At 43.3% G+C, this 17,901-nt stretch overlaps 1 protein-coding gene across 1 annotated transcript in view; it reads right to left on the bottom strand.

Moving 5' to 3' along the window:
• The window catches only part of PAPPA2 (pappalysin 2), a 288,939-nt gene that overhangs the window by 41,513 nt on the left and 229,525 nt on the right, over positions 1 to 17,901 (bottom strand). Inside the window, exons 17-19 of the mRNA XM_012644643.1 lie at positions 11,908 to 12,076; positions 10,374 to 10,509; positions 8,688 to 8,797 (exon numbers count right to left, since the gene is read on the bottom strand). Of these exons, the coding sequence (XP_012500097.1) occupies positions 8,688 to 8,797; positions 10,374 to 10,509; positions 11,908 to 12,076 (415 nt within the window). The remainder of the gene's footprint in view (positions 1 to 8,687; positions 8,798 to 10,373; positions 10,510 to 11,907; positions 12,077 to 17,901) is intronic.

Genomic DNA, 17,901 nt, shown 5'->3' on the forward strand with positions numbered 1-17,901 from the left:
ACAATACTCATCTCATGGATTTTATAATGATTCATAGTTTAGTCTTGAGACTAATTCAGACTGACAACCCCTCTTAATCTCTATAAAAATTGTAAAAGTTGGTGATACCTGTGTCATATCCCTTCCAGATTGCAAAATCCTTACGAATAAGGACTGTCTACTGCTTCTATTTCTTATCTCAGTGACTTCGGAGAGAGAAGTTTTACAAGCGTTTGCCAACCACTAACTGTGATGTTGTATCTCTAGGTTTTTCCTGTAAAAATCACCCATCCCATAAAGATGCCCCAGATCTATAAAAATACACACATGCTATCTTTTGAACAAGTACTTACAAATCACAATTGGAGAAAAATTTCGAATGTTTTTCAGGACTCAATTTTATGGGCATATTAGAGGTGACAAAGGGTGGTATAACAGGAAGAAAATCAGTGAGATGAACCATGATTTTCTCACTCTCTGGAACACTTTTGACAAATTGCAATCATATACGTTAAATTTTAAAGTCATAGAGAATAATAGAACAATTTTGCATCCTCTGCCCACTTTATCAAATCTTAACAGTTTGCTGTACCTTCCTCCAGAGTATGTCACTACAGATTCAATTAATGTCCCCTATATATGTCCCTCAAATATCATTCTCCTTCCTTCCTCTCTATTGGTAACAACTATTCAGAATTTGTTGTTGTTTCTATGCATTAGTATATTATTACAACTATTGCTATTGTGCTATTAGCAGGCGACTTCTCAGATGAATTGATTGTGAACAACTGCCAAGGATTCGTTCTGAACTTTTCAAAAGGTAAAGATTCATGAGCAAACCAGTTTAAAAATCTCCCCCTGATTGGGCCATTTGAAAATTTCAAAAAAGCAAGGGAGAAAAAAAGAAAAGAAAAACAGGAAAAAAAATATAGGGAGGAAGCAGCGGGAAGGAAGGAGGAAAGAAGAAAGAGAGAAAGAGAAGAACAGAAGACAGAAAGAAATAAAAAGGAAGGGAGAGAGGGAGGGGAGTAGGGAGGGGGGGCCGGCAGGCCAGTTAAGGTTATTAGGATGGTTACAAGGCTGTACGAAGGCTGTTGCCTGGTTAAATGTCTTGTTAAAGGTCACAAACTCATGATTAGCCAACATTAAGGTCTAATAGAAAATTGCCCAATTGTTTTTTAACAGGAATAGTTACTTGACGGAATGAGCTGTTAATCACATCAGGCCACAAAGTTCTGCCAATGCCCAGGTCTGTGACGATTTCCTTATTGCTACTGCATGCAACCCTAAATACAATACAGCGTTGCTTTGTGTGTTTATTCAGACCACGCACAGTGCGCTACCCTGCAACTGGCTTTTTCAGATCCTCCGCCCCTTTCCTCCAAGACTGTCTGTCTACTTCTCTCTGGTGACGAGACACTCGATGCCTAGAGGGAATGATTCTGTGTATAAAAATTATGAAAAAGAATACCTTTCCATGACTTATGCCTGAGGCCACACCGAATTGCAGCAAGTGTCACTGGCGCAGTGACGTACAATTGTACCCATCAAGAGGACACTCTGCGGGGGGTGGAGGGGGCTGGGCATGAAGAGCCGTTTAGCTGGAAACTTTGGCTCCTACAGGATACTATCTGCTCTTTTTCTTCCTCCTTCATTCTTCTCTTAGAAACCTTCTGTTTTTATTTAAAGAACTGTTCATCTTTGGGGGAAGAATTTGGGGAAACAGAGTCAGAAGTGGTAAGATTTGCTATGACTCAGTGATCCTGCTGCAGGGCCGGGGAGTTTAACACACGGCGTTGGAAGCTCTGTGCCACCCACCCTGTGTAGCCACAGGGACATCTCGGTCATTTGGACCTCACTAATCATTATCATGATAGTGCTGACGACAGAAAAGCATTGCTCAGTCTGAGAAAAAGGAATCTGTGAAGCAAAATAACAGGGAAATGAGGTATTATGATGGATGCTTTTGTACTTCAGAAGGAAACACTTTCAAATGCAACTTAGGGAAACTTATTTACACACAAACAATTGCCACGCTATGTAAAAAAAATTCTCTCCATGAAGTCAGTTTCCTGAAGGACCACGACTGTGTAAGTTAAAACATTAGTTTACCTATTTTGAAGTCAGGAGATAGGATAAAACACTCTCTGGATGCAGTGGTTGAGGGCAATCATACAAATTCAGCCTTCCATAGGCTTGTTGACAAATCAAAGGGTTTTCTCTGAGAAACGGCTCCGTGGAGCCCTTCTTCTCTACAGGCAGCTCGTGCTGAGGGACAGGTGAAGGCACCCCGCACTGTGGTGACACCGGAGGGGCCGGAAAAGATATCCTTCCTGCCCTCAGCAACCTTATGGTTTAGTGGGGAATGGGATTAACATGACGGGAAAGAGGAAAAAGAAAGAAAAAAATCAAGAAAAGGGAAAAATGGAGATGAGAACATGACAAAGGGCTTCTAGCGAAAGTCTGAGGGGAGCGTCTCCCACCCCTCGGGGCAGGTGCCCTGGGCCACCAGGGGCCCAGCTGCTGTCAGCTGCCAGGGTAGCGGGCAGAGGACCCCTGGTCCGGCTGCCAAGGGCATGAGCAGTGGGAGCCAGCACTGACTGAGGGCGTGGCTGCCTGGTCACAACTGCCAGATCCCACCGCTTGGTCACCTTGGCTGGCTGGCATCGAGTGGCCTGCCAGGGAGCCCTCTTGCCTGGCTTCCTTCCTTTCTGTCAGGACATTTCCCACCCCAGAAAGGTCTGGATCCCTGTGTGTAGCAGGAGAGGGGCAAGACACCTTCACAACACGGGCCCAGAAAGTCCATTTGGGAGTTTCAAACCCTCGCCTATTATCTCCCACAGCCAGCGCGCCCTCGAAACATTCCAAAAGAATAGTGTGTTTCCAGCCTCCCTCTCTGCTCAGTCTCACAGCAGATGCTTTTAGAAATTGCTAAAGCCAGAGGTGTTCCAGTAGGAAACACTGAATAGCTGTTAATTCTCTTCCCAGCCCCGTTTGTGAAAGGGACAGAAAAAGACAAATGATCTAGATATTTCCATCTACACACATACACACATACACACACATACACACAAACAAGCAAACTATAGAACAATGTTTCTCTTCTTCATGGAGATAGCTGGTGATATCTTTTCAGAGACAGAGGATATTTCCAGGGGTAAGATGTGTACTAATTGAATTGAAATCTCCCTTCTACTTCATTAAGAACTATGTGCTGGAAATTGTGCAAGACGTTTCACATGTGTTATCTTTAATTCTAATAACAACTGTGCAAGAAAGATAATATTCTCCTCACTCTTGCAGATGAGTAGACAGAGGCTCCAAGGAGTAAGTGACATTGCATTTGAACCCAGGAGGACCTCATTCTTCCTTTTATCTCAGCTGCTACTTTGAGTTGTTTTTCATCAAAACCTCAGACTACCTAAGTCCTCAGAAATTCTTCGTTTAATAAAAAGTATACAAAAAGTATATTATTCTAGAAGTCAGGCATCATTTGTAAGAATGAAAGAGCAGAACCCCCAGAGAAAGGCAAATAAACCCTGTAGGCATATAAAAAGGATACTTGATTGTTCTTTATAAACAAAAACTAAATTTCTTTCACAATAAAGAAAAGCAGTATTGTGGGAAATAGCTCTCTTAAATTATTCTTTTAGAGATCATGGGGAGGGGAGGAGAGTTTGGAAAAGAGGGGATTCTCACGTTGACAGGAGTAACTTATTTTCTATTTAATGGGAAATTATCCCAAATATATACCAGGGGGGAAAAACAAACTACGGCAAACATGGTGATACAGGGAGTATCACAGTGAACTTGGAGTTGCTAAGTTGGTGGCATTTCTTTCTCTGTTTCTTGCCAGCTGTGCAACAGTAGACAGGTTATCCAACAATATCTACCGTGTCTGCAAAATAAAGACAAAATCTTTCTTTCCTAGCTTATTGGTTTGTGATGAAATTCAAATAAAATTATATATATATGATATATATATGATTTTGAAGATAATAAAGTGTCATCCAAATGCAAGGTAACATTTTTTATTATAAAGAATGAAGTTATTGGAAGCAGACTAAGAAAAAGATGCAATTCAATCTATGGCTATACAGTCTTGCCAGATACAAAGGTATCTGAAATATGATAGAGAGCAGGGATTGTCGTGAAATAGGCAGGCATCATTTATTAAACAAATGAGCCATGCTCTAAAGGTGTGCTTGTACTTAAAATATTTACCTTACTGGTGTTTTACTTTGTAATAGTGCTGTTTCTCAAAGCACTGCAGTGGAATTGCCTGGGCTCCTTGTTAAAGACGCATATTCCAAGGCAGGCCCAGCCTTTCTGAAAGGTGGAACTCATGCTGGTTAAGCGATTTTTAAAGACACCAAAATTTAAGATTGCGTACAATATGCAACAACCCCCGAGATAAGTCAGTTTGAGTTATGAGGATTTTACTCAAGATAGAGTTTCATTTAATACAATTGCTTTGGTTTATGAGATGTTTCTTCTTATTTATGAGGACAAGGTTAGATTTCCCACCCCTCATGAGCCTCTGAGTGCCACAAATGATAGACATGGTGAGATCATCTGCGGTTGGTGCATAATCTCATTTTAGAAGCCCTGAGGTATATAAAGGCAATCATCTCCTCGTCATTTCCCTTGTTTCCATGACTTTTCTTATTCTTCTCTTACAATAAAGTTTCAATTTCCTGAATACAGAATATTGCTTGCAAGTTTTGTAAGCAATACTCTTTAACACGTATGCAAGAACTGAGAGAGCACAGGTAACAGCTTGTTTTTCTATTCTATAATAATTAGTGTTAACTATTAGGTTAACCAATCGATTTTCTTTTGGCATCAAGAATATTGATTTGGGGTTCAGGAACACATAAAAATGTTGTTAATTATGTTTTCAACTTTTGAAATTCTGACTGCTGTTCCCCCCAACTCCACCCCAGGAACAGATTACTCTTACAAGGTAAGGGTAAGGCTCATTTTGCAAGTTTCCTCAATTCTTCCCCTACATGTTCGAAGCAGTTAATTTAACTACTTCACTTTGTTTTCACAGAAATTCAGCACAAATCTCAAGAGTTCCATTAAAGCAATCACATCCCTAACAATATGGCAAACTGTGACCAGCCACACGGTTTAGTTGTGTCCCAAGTCCTAAAGAGTAGGGCAGTGTCATCACAGATGAGAAGAGGCAGACACAAGTGAGGGAAGCATCCCACTTTGAATAAGAACGGCAACTGATCAAGAAACCTCCCACGCACCAAGCAAGTTAAAGTCTATCCATATTCTCATCACCTGATGCTCATACTATCCTAATGAGGCAGGTATTATTCTCATTTACACGGGAGGAAATGGAGGCATGGTACAGCAAATTGCCTAAGGTTATGCAGTTGGTGGATATGTTGGTGAATACGAGAGTTCATGAGTAAGAACTCAGCTTTTTAAAAAAAATACAATTTTAACTCCAACGCCTACAGTGTTCCTCTGATGTTACCATCTTCAAAATCATAACTGGACATCCTATGTCCAAATACAAGAATGTATGGACTAGACCACGACAAATGCAATGATACAAATGATCATGTTTGATGTGCGGCTTAGGGAGAAGTAAGTCTTCTACATTTTCTTTCTGAGGTGGGGAACCTGAAATGGAAAAGAATATTCCAGCAACTGTACCCATTTGGAGGAGAAAATAGACATTTACTTCTGAAGTAGAAAATGGTGCTGGAACAATTGCTAGAAGAGTTTCTTTGCTCATTCAATAGACGTTCAATCAACACTTACAAAGTGTCAGGCACTGAAAAAGGGACCGGGAATGTAAACATAAACAAAATGCTATGGAATAGAGGCAAAACGACAGTAACGATATCTTTGAAGGATAGTTGAAAAAAGGAAGGCTTTAATAAAATAGAGAAAGTGGTTTTCAGGTTGGAAGTGGTCAAGTCTCTACAGTTGGTATCCTTGCTATCTTCATGAAGACAAAGGAACTGTCCTTTTCTGAATATTCCTATGAAAGGCAGAGGTGGACAAAACCCCACGTACTGGAAAGCCTGCACTTGGGCCTGACAACCCTACATCCATCGGCTATTCCCACTGGACGCCGTGTGGGGTGGATGGTGAAGTAGGTGCAGAAGGATCTCTTTCAGTTTATGTCCCAAGAGAAAGAAAAGGCTCTTGCATGTCCAGGTTTCTCTCCCTTGGGCTGCTTATAGAGAAAGACAAGTCTTTCATCATAGCAAGTTGAGTTTATGGGACTGGAAGAAAGGCTCTAGACCATCTGCACAGCAAGATGCACAAGGCAGAAATTCTGTCTCCAGGACACTGTCGTTCCCGCCACTGTAGTTTAGCTAAACCTTAACAACAGACCAGGGAGTGAAACTAAATGTCTGGAAAGGCCAGGTGGTTTTCTAGTGTTCTCTTCCTCACTCCAGCCCAGTCCTCACATTGCCCTCGGACTTGTGGTGTGCTCCATCTCCATGCAGAGTTTTCACCGGGCTCGGCATCCTGAGAGGGGCGTGCAATGCCCGGCAGGATCTGGTCTGCCTGCCTCCCCCTTCCCATCCTTTTACTACCATCTTTCCTCTCCTTCACTACCATACATGGATTCAGCCAAATGGAACTTTTACTGTTCTTTACCCTCTGGAATGTTCCTTTGGATCATAGTTTAAGACCCAGAGGAAAAGCTTTTTGGTGAGTTCATTGATCCTTCCCCAACTCCACCAGGCTCCTGAGCAGAAGAGTTAGTTGCTCCTCTCAGGGGTTCCCACAGCACTTCAGCCACAGCTGAGCCTTCCCCATGCCGCATTATGCTAAATATCTGTGTTCATGGCCAGATGGGGAGTCCCTTAAACAGAGGGACTGTCACTTTCCATCTCCATATTCCAGCGCTCAGCACAGCTCCATGGCACACAGTAAGCCTGAATAAATGTCTGTTGAATGAATGAATGGCCGAACGAATAGGGTTTTGCTAGTTTCCGTCCCTCACCCTGAATCAGAGGGCCTCTTTCCCAGTCCTCCTGCTGGGACGCAAATGTCTGCTGATGATAAAACACAACTAGCCCGTGAGGAAAAAGGAGAGAACCGAGAATGATTTTTGATTGAAATGTGGTATGTCTCTAGCGTCGTCTTTTGGTCATTCTGCGGGAACAGTCTTGCAAGAATTTTGTTACGTAATCTAATAAAGCAATCACGCTCCCAGGCTTTCTGACGTCCCCACCCTCCACCATTCTAAGAAGAAATAACTAACCTACGACAGTATCTTCCTGTTTAGGTCTTGCATAGCCTTTTCTTTCTCTTTTTCATTTATCCATTTCACAAATATGTATTGAGCACTTACTGTATACCAGGCACCATTTTAGGATCTGGGGATATAATAATGAACAGACAATCCCTCATTGAGTTTTTTATACTCGTGGCAGAAAGAGACAATACGTAAGATAAATAAGTAAAATAAATAACGTTCTTGGTAATAAGTCCTGAAGAGAAAAAAAATAAAGGAGGGAAGGGAGACAGAAAGTATTAGGGGAGTTAAAATTTTAGACCACATAGCTAAAGAAGGCCTTCCTGACAGTTGAGTAAAAGTCCGAAAAGCGAAGGAGAAAAGCGTGCAGGTAGCTGTCTGGGCGAAGGTTCCGAGGTGCAAGTGTGCCCGGCATGCCCAGGAAATAGCCGCTCTGGGCCACGGAGGCAGGCGCAGGGGCAGCCGGGGCAGGCCGTGGGAGGTGGAGTGAGGAGGGTACAGGTGGTCCCTGGAGGGAAGGAGGCCGCAGAACTAAGAATTCAGGTTCCGGAAGAACCAGATGAGGAGACATTGAAATCAATGAGAGTTCTGACAGGAGGTTGGCTAGGGTGACCGTGACCCAGGGGCTAGAGTGGTTAAGGAGTGAGGGGAGGGCAGGTGCTAAGGGTCGGGAGATGACAGAGGCATTGGGGTGGTGAGTGTTTTTTTCTGTTGACATTAGATTCAAATGCAGGTGGTTTTAGCAGGGAGGAAGGGAAAGTGGTTTGGAAGTGGTGAGCACAAGGGGGAGCCTACCCCTCTCGCAGGCCAAGGTGTCCGAGGGGCGGGTGTGAGAGACAAAGCAGGGAGCAGAGAGCCCTGCGGGGAGGCAGAGACCTCAGGGGAGACCCCGCTTCAGGTGGAAACAAAGCCCAGAGGGGAGGCTGCGATGCAGCGTACTGGATTCTGCTGGTGACTGACTTTGAGCAGCAGAGGGCCCAGGGGAAGGATTTCAGGCTTGGAAAGGCGAGAGAGAAGGAGATAGAGACAGGAAAGGCCGTCCTCTTCTTACTCAGTTCCTGTGCTCACTCTGCCCTGCTTGCAGTTTCATTTCACCTTTTCTAATCCAGCCTCTCCTTTCCACCCTTCTTTCATCTGCACACACGTCTTTGGCTCATCCTATCTCTTCCTGTCCTATCTTTCACTAGTAGTAATTTTCCTCTTTCATTTTCCTTCCTGCTCCTTCTGCCTCTGAGCCTTCCTTCTGTTTTATCTTTCAACCTTTCCTTTAGATGTGGCCATTTTTTTTTCTCAAGCTTCCCTCTTTCTTCTTCTTGAAGTTTAATCCTTTTCTCTAGGAATGATCCATGTGGTTGTTTGCTTTAAGGATGTTTTGAAAGCCTCAGAAATTGCCCCAGGGAATATCTTGTCCGCTGAGAGTTGCTCAGCAGCCTCACACCCTTGCACATAAAAACATCCCTTCCCTCACCTGGACTTTGACAGGCTCCATCCAGTGCTCCAGAGAGTCTGCAGTGACGTTCTCAGGCAGCATCACGGGGTCACTGGGGGGGATTATGCACGACGGGGAGCACACTGCACCTGCAGGGACAGAAATTTATAGCAGAAACTTGAACTTCCCAGACCTCAGTCTTTTTCGTCCTGGAATCAACAGCTTTGACTTTCCAAGAGCAATTTCTCTGTAATTGGTTCGTCACATTATGATGGTTACAGGTAGGGACGACATTCCTCTACTGTGTACCTGTAGAGATACTTTCACACTGACTGGTAGAGACCTACTGCCCCCTCCCTTTGCTCTAAGTGAGGTGTCCTCTGCCAGGTCCAGGATAAGCCCCCCGACTGGGATCCCTGAATCTCTGCATGATGAAGCAATTGAAAGATTAACTCCTGGTCCAGGAGACCTCCACAACCCCTCTCCAGGACTCTAGCTAGTCAAAGTCTATCCCGATTGGCTAATGCCTTTTTGGTATATTTAATACGATTCCTACTTATGTGATCTTCTGGAACCTCACAATTGCACCAACCACTACCTAAGAACTTGACTAGGTGGGGGAAAAATGGCTCAGAAATTATGAAATTACCCCAGGGAATATCTTCTCTGTTGCTGCACTGAAGATCATTACATTGATAGCTAAGAAATCCATGTCATTAAGAGAAGCAACAGAAAATCAGAAACAGAGACTTTGGCCATGTGTTGGTCTCTTGAAGGGAAATCTCACTCTGTCGCCTTGCTTGTGTCTCCTAAAGTTCTATTCAAAGAAAACACACTGTCAGGGTCCTCTATTTTCTTATCTATAGATTTAATGATTGCCAAGTTCTTTTCAGCTCTCACTATGTTTCTATGTTTTTCAGTGACTTTTAAAATAATAAAAAGAACTACTTCTCTCTTAAGGACTCTAGATGTGTGAGTATATGATATTTTAATGCAGAAATGAGAGGCTTGGAGGATGAGAATCTGTTCATGACACACCACTCAAGAGGCATATCTGAGCTCCCTGATACTTCATGCCTAACCACAAGACATCACAGGGCAAAGAGCACCTTGAAGTTGGTGAACAACCATTACAGAAACTAGTGAGGTTCCCAATGGACTCGAAGTATACTCACTGGCATTACACAAGTTAGAATGCCCTACAAAATTACTCCCTGCCAGTGCAGTTCAGAATTTAGAAGTAATCTCACGAGGTTTGTACCAACTGCAACTCTTTTCTATGATGCTTAGGGCCAGCCAGGGCCAAGTTGAGTCAACATCACTATAAATCAGCTCTGGCCACAAAGACCTTTCATTGTAATTACTTGAATAAGAAGTTGTCCGCAGGCTCTGGAGCCTAGTCGCCTGTAGGTAAAGAATGGCTAAAGAACAACGCATGTGAGTGCAATGTCAAATTGTCCCTTCCAGGAACTCTCCACTCCAGGAACAACCACAGAGAGCAGGGAGGAGCCCAGCACAGATGCCCTATGTGGAAATCCTGTCACAAATCCATCCACTCTCAGCCCTGCAAATATGCCGTCAATTTCATTTTTACTGCAGCAGCTAAGAGTTGACTTGCATTTCCATCCACTCTTTGGACGGAACAGTGTATCTGATTCAAAATCCAGCTAGGCCTAATAAAAGGATGACCTGAGAACAGACTCCAACATTCCTTCCCATCCTTACCAATCCCGTGTCCCTGTTCACACTTGTATTCCACTAAATTCAGCTCTGAAGGGGGCGGTGGGCATTCCCCTTGCAGGTTCTCACAAAGCTTGAACTCCCGGGTCCACAGTCCCTCTTTAGTGCAGAGGATGGGAAGCTAGAATATCAAAAGGAAAGAACGTCCTCATTACTGTTTTGTTAACTTCATTGAGAGTGGGAAAAAAAAGTGGTCTGATTAAATGGTAGTGTTCTCCAACTTCTAGAACCTGGACTAAAAGACACTATTGAAACACACTATGCTGTTATTGGCAGGAAGAAAAAAAGCTAAGACAATTCTTTGCTTTGTCCATGTAAAGAAATCATGAACAATTTTGCCATTAATGGAATTTATTAGCAGTGTGTTCTCCTTTGGATATAAGGATATAATGAGCTTTCAACCATAGCCCATGTATTCTGAGCTATTTTTGGAAGTTTTTCCCAGGTGGTATTGTTTTGCATTGATTCATCCCTGAGATCACACAAATACTACATGGGGCAAATGTCAGATTTTTTTCAAGTTGAGTTTCACCAAGCGAAACCAATTCATAATTTTCCTAACGGTGTGTGTTTGTCTTCCTGCTTAATGGACACACCATAGTTGCTTTTGATCTCACCAAAGTTCTAGTCTCTTTCTCTGCATGTTTGGTAGTTTGTGTAACTCTTGGCTTCATACCCCTGATAATTGAAAAGTATGCTCTATCTAGAACACAGAGAGTAGCACAAACTCGCAAAACCCAAGACAGTAATATTTTAGAAATGTATTAATAGATAACCCTCCTTTTATCTGTCCAACTCCTGGATTTCTTAACTGCTCAGTGTGAACAGATGTGTTTGATTTCTCAGGGGTCCCATTTTATGGCATATTCTTTTCACATCTGTTCTGCAGTGCTTACCTTCTGAGTGCTGGACACTAAGATAAAGACATGAGCCAGGGGAGAAATCAAGGTCATTGATCTTTGCCCAGGAAGTCTGCTTGACTTCCTGTCTCATGTATGTGTGTGGTGCTTGAGAAGATTCTAAAATAAAATTGATTTTAGTCACACAACCACGATAAGACTGTGGTTTTCATTTGAGACCTCTTGTGCCAAAAATTCTGGGGAGGATAATAGTCAAACAGCACTTTCAGCCTTGCTGAGGAATTTGTGTTTCTGTTCAGGACTCTGTTCTACTAAAAAAATCATAATGCTAGCATTCCTAGCCAACTTATGTCAGTGGCCATGCATGAGAGGAGATCATATTGGCAAACCAGGGTTCCAGCGTTGTTTGGAGTGTACCCAGGTTCCCTACCCATTGAGTTCTTCTTATCTCAGAGGAAGTTCTGAACTTGGGGGGGAGGGGCATTCCAAAAACGTGGTCTCTTCTGAATTTCTTATCAAATAATAGCAACGCCCCTGGTTTGAATCCCATCTCAGTAAGTCTCTGCCTGTTAGGATTCTTTCTAATCAACATTCTTGGATTGACCATCAAGATTAGAGCACAGCATGATCCAAAACAGAGCTCAAGAAGTCTTCCTCACCTTTTCACTTTCCTTGTTACAGTTGAGCACACACTGGCTGTCCAGGTTGAAGCCATTGGTACATTCATACATGCCTTCAAACACAGGAGAAGGGGGCTCGCACACCACAGGGGTGCAGCTGCCCTGCTCCCAGACTCCACCTTCCAGGCATTGTATCTTCAAGAACTTGCTGATAAGACATAAAGCAAAGTTAGCTCATCAGACTCCTTCAAGGAGAACACAAGAGAAGACTCAATCCTCGGCAATATATGATAAGAATATGCAAACAAGCAGGGCAAGATGGTTCTTATTAGCCAAATGTCCCACTGACCCAGTCTAAATCACGGCTAAAAATAGTAATGTTCATTTATTAGTGTTGACGGTAGTAGGTGCTGTATAGAAATATCTGATATATTACTCTCAGGAGGGTTTGATAGACAGTGTAGCATCTAGATTGTTTATAGTCAGGTGTTCTTTGAGATTTTCATCTTGGAAAAAGGCCTCACATCTAAGTATACTGTGAAATGCCAGGTAGCATGGAATATAGAAAAGGTTATCACACATTCAGGGGGATAATCAGAAGTGACTTAAGGATCATCAGTGTGATACAGCAACATAATTGATAAAGTTGCTAATATTTATTGATTCCTCAGAGAGGGGGGAAGCAATACGAGCTTTCTTTTAAAACAGAGACTCTTAATAACCTAACTTTCAGAAGGACATAACCTCCCTGAGATTACTATAACTGTTTCGTTTGTTTACAAGTTAATTTCTCCTTGGAAAGGGTTCATACCTTTCACCAGATTCTCAAAGCAGACATGACTCAATACTGCCCTGGAAGAACTGTCCCTCCTTCTCATGCACAGACATGACCCTAGCCAGAGAGCCTGCCTGTGGTGTACCCGGGAGTCACCGGAATTAGTGCTTTTGCTACTGTGAAATCCATTCCATTCCCCTTTTCACTCACTGTAGCTTGATGGTGCTTTTCATTTTGCTGTTTCTATATATCCACTTCTGATTTCAGAACACTCCTGGTTACAGATAAGCTTGTGATTCTAAAATATAAGTAACCTGTTGGCCATTGACTCTCTCATCCACATGGCTTTAAATTGCCATTTTCTAGTGTCACGATGCCCCTTTTAAATTTAAATATGCCCACCATCCCAACCGACCGTTGTACAAGGTCTCCTGTGCTCCTCCCCAGTGCTCTAATCTTACACTAGCGTGGCATTTATCACATGGTCTTACAAATGTGCACGTCTATCTCTCCCACTAGATTGGAAGCTTCCAGAAGGCAGAGGCTGTGGTATTCCTGTTTTTAAGTCCTAGGAATTAAAATAATATCTGGCTTATATCAGGCATTAAATAAATATTTGCTGAATCGAATCACTGAACTGAAATTAACAGCATGGTAGGCAGGTTGAAAGGCGCATTCCTTATAGTATCAAATTGAATCATCGCAATATCCCTAATGAAATAGTATTTTTACCCCCACTTTATAGATAAAGAAACACACTGAGAGATGTTAAGTAAGTTGTCTGAGACCTTACATCACTAAATGCATTTGACTTCAAATAATTTTAATAATAAAATATTTTAATAGTTTGACATATTTTAATAATATCTACTTAGAAACAAGTGTTTTATTTATTATTAAATAATTATGTAGATTCATACCTTTGTTCCCAGGAATACTGTAGGATAGAAATCTGATTTTTATGACTGGAATTCTTTAACATCATAGTCTATGTGGACATGTACCTACTGTGTATTAATAATAAATACCAGTTTTTAGCTATGTTTCAGGTGTTTGGCAAGACAACTTACATACATTATTTTGTTGAATCCCCAGACAACACTTAAAGGTACATGTGATTATCCACATTTCAGAGAAGGAACCCGAGCCTGAGAGAGGTAAAACTTGTTCAGCAGTCCAGAGTAAACCTGTAAGTAGGACGTGGACCCGGGCCTGCCCACCACCAGAGCCCGTGGTTCTTCTGCCGTGACAGGCTTTGCTGTTCCTGGTACGTGCAAAGTTTTAGTAACAACATCCTCATCCTACCAATACCCAGATGCCCTCTGTCTAGATCCCACATCCATCAGTGTGGCCAAAAAAAGAAGTTTCACTGAAAATTTTTGTACTGAGTAACGAATGGCATATAGAAAAAGACACAAGTCTTAGTACACGGCACAGCAATTTTTACGTGTGAATACAGCCGAGCTGGATAACCATTGCTCAGATCAAGACACAGAACATTTCCAGCCCCACTCCCCCCCACCCGAATTCCCCCTTGTGTTCCTTCCCAGTTAACCACCCCCTGGCCCCACAACACACAGCAGTCTGCAGCACACACTTCTGACTTCCATCGGCGTGGACGAGCTGTGCCTGTTCTTGAACTTTACACAAATGAAATCACACACTGTGTACTGCTAGTACATGGCTCCTTTCCTTCCAGAAAGATGACATTTAAAAATGCCTTCCCAAATCTATTTTCAATGAGGGGTTTGCAGTTCTTTTTTTTTTTTTTTTTTTTTTTTTTTTTTTTTTTTTTTTTTACTGTACCAAGGCTCCTTTCTGCCTCTCTCCTAGACGGGATATTTTACTCTTCCCTCACACTGCAGAGTTCATATCCTCCCAGGGACTCTCTCCTTCCTACCACCTCCCACAGGTAAAAGTGCTTCCCTACCTCTGCTGAGCTGACTCCCCGCAGCTGGAGCGAGCGGGCAGTACCCCTGACCCCCGGGGACAGGCAAGGCTGTAAAAACCTTGCATGCCAGCACGGTTATAAAGGAAAACCCTTGCTTGGCCAGGATGGTGATATTTTGACTTCATGCGGTATTTTTCTCTGAATTGGTTGGAATACTCCGACCATGGAAATAGTCTTCCCCTTCCTTGCCCAGAGTATGGAAGCATTCAAGAATGCCGATTTCTTATATTTCCTTCCAGTTTAATAACCAGGGGTGAGCGTAGACAGATCACACTTGGATGGGGAAGAGTGAGTTTGGGTGTTTGGGAGGCGCCCAGACCACGTGACATGCCTTGGGTGAGGGAGACCAATGCAGGGCGGCGAGGGGCGCGGTGGGGCTCACACTGCGGCCCCCGCGCCCGGGAGGTGGCACTGCGGGCGGGAGAGCGGACAAGCTGGGGACAGTCCCGATTCCCTAGGAGATCCAGTGTCCTTTCCACATGGGTTCCTACGCCCCCTCAGCCCCACGGATCCTCCTTCCTCACAGTTTCTTCTCCCAGGGAGGGAAGATGGCCTTGAGCCGCCATCTTTCCACAAGTCTCTCGCCACTTCCGGGTCCTTACCGGATAACGGTCTTTAAGTCCCACCCCCAGCCTTCTCGGACAGCATTTGATTGGTGCAGGTGCTCGCGGCCCAATAGCGAGCGAGGGCTGTGTCACACCGCCTGACGTGCGTGCCTGTCCATCCCCACATACGGGACAGGTCTTGAGGTCCCATCCTATGTGATTTGGAACCTAAGTGCCATAGGGCGTTTCTGGCCATTTTGTTCCAAAAGAGACTGTGATTGTGCCAGGAATTCAGAGCATCCTGGATTCTTCCCAGTTCCAGAAAATTTGGTTTCCCCATTGAATCCCTGAAGGGGACTGGAGCCCAAATCTTGCCACCCATCCTGCTCACGTTTCAGTGACTTAGTGTTAGGGACTGAATGTCTGTGGTCCCTCCGCCACAATGCATGTGGTGACATCCCAACCCCGAGTGTGATGGAATTAGGAGGTGGGGCCTTTGGGAGGTGAGTAAGTCAGAGAGGGGATTCCGCATGGTGGGATGAGTGTCCTCACAAGAAGAGACACAGGAGTTTGGCCTCTCTGTGCTCCCCCGCATTAGGACACAGCAAGAAGACAGCCAGGGGCAAACCTGGAAGCAGGCCCTCACCAGAGGAGGGATCTGCCTGCACTTTGATCTTGGACTTCTCCACTTCCAGAACTATGAGAAATAATGTTTGCTGTTTAAGCCACCCAGTCGATGGTACTCTGTTACAGCAGCTCAAACTGACTGAGACACAGCAATGGCAGGACTTTGATTTCCAGGGGTGCCACAGCTGTGCATTTCTTCTAGTTTGGTGATGTTGAAGAGGGACAGTCTGAACTCTTAAGATTATTAATTAAAATAATTCCTATAAAGTGCATGAATCAAGAGACTCCTTGAAGTCATGAACTGAATAGATTTGCATTTTGAAGAATGATGGCATTGGATGCTAGACCAGTGAACACAAACAGGCCCTTGCAGGACAGAGATTCCAAGGACTTCTTTGATAGCCTATGCCAAATACGTTTCACATGGAACATTCTACCCACTGTCTATCAGTGCCCTGTATAGTTTTCATGCCAGTGGAGTAAAGGAAGCCAAAAGATTTCACTTTCTAAGCAGGAAATCACACATTAGTAACCTTGAGGTCATTTGTCCAATGTCACACAGCAAGCAAGTCATTGGCAAAACCAAGAATAGATTTCAAAGTTTTCAAATTATAATATGACACTCTGATCATTTGACCAATGGTTTCCAAGAGACATTTGTAGACCAGCCCCATCAGAATCATGTAGGAGCCATTTGAAAAATCTAGATTGCCAGGCCTATTGAATCAAATCTCCTGGGACTGGCCTAAGACTCTGTATTTTTAAATTTTCAAGTAGTTTTTATGTGCAGCCATGTTGGAGAACTACTAAAATCTACGCCACTTTCCCTTGCTAATAAAAATAAGCCATAGTGTAGAAACCAGAAAGCAAGAGCACCTACCAATGCTGTAGCTGCCCCATTTGGGCTTTGCTAAGCATCCGGGCTTCTGGCTAGGGTTTTAGCAGGGCAATCTTGCTCTCTTATTTCTTACTCACTCTGTAAATGGTATTATGAGGAGTTGGGGTTGGGGAAGCTTAGAATTTATTTTCCCTCTAACTTCTCCAGACAAATCACCACAATTTCCAAGTTAGAAAGTGCGTTTTCCAGTTTCCAGAACTTGTGGTAACCACCTCGTGCTGAAAACCCAGCCACGCTCTTTCTGCTTCTTACATTATTGCCAGCAAGAAAGATCTTATAATCAAAACTTGGCCGAAAGTTTGATTGATGTTGCTCAAGGCACACATGGGTCTACCCATCCTTCTATCACCACTACAGGGTTTTCAAAAGTAATATTTATTTTCCATTGGAGAAAATAAAAGTATGATTTGTTGAGTCCAAGAGAATTATCATATCTTTGTTGATCAAGGGCATCTGATGTCTCCAATGAGTAGTCACTCATGAATATTTAACAATAGCAGAAAAACAATAAAATATTGAGCAGTGAGGTGCTAGGCATTGTATAGGAAAACATACATCTATACCATTTTGTCCTCAAACCCAACCTGCATGATAGAGACTATTATTACCTGAGTTCTTGAATCCCCCATCCCCACATACATCCCAGCTCAGTAAATAATACCACCATCTACCCAAACTTGAAAACTTAGGAGATATTATTGATTCCACTCTTTCCTTCAATCTTACCTTTTCCTAAGCCCCAATTTAATCTCATGCAATCTATCAGCAAGTCCTGTTTCACTTCCCAAATCTTTCTGGGATTTGTTCCCATACTTCTGCATCTCTACAGCCACAAGCACTAGCCAGAGCCACCATCTCTCACCTCCCAACTGGACACCTCACTTCTCCTCTGGATCCCTTTCCATCGGTTAGCAAACACCAGTCAGAGGGAACTTTCATAAACATGAATAAATAAATTTTCCTGCAAAGAACATTTCCATTGTTTCCAATTGCATGAAAAATGAAATCCAGGCCGGCACAGTGGCTCCCACCTGTAACCCTAGCACTCCTGGATGCCGAGGCAGGAGGATTGCTTAAGGCCAGGAGTTCGAAATTAGCCTGAGTAAGAGTGAGAGACTCTTATCTCTACAAAAAATAGAAAAACCAGCCAGGTGTGGTGGCATGCACCTATAGTCCCAGCTACTCAGGAGGCTGAGATAGGAGGATTGCTTGAGCCCAGGAGTTTGAGGTTGCAGTG

This window comes from Propithecus coquereli, unplaced genomic scaffold, assembly GCF_000956105.1.
Source record: "Propithecus coquereli isolate 6110/MARCELLA unplaced genomic scaffold, Pcoq_1.0 Scaffold216, whole genome shotgun sequence".
In the NCBI taxonomy this organism is placed as follows: domain Eukaryota; kingdom Metazoa; phylum Chordata; class Mammalia; order Primates; family Indriidae; genus Propithecus; species Propithecus coquereli.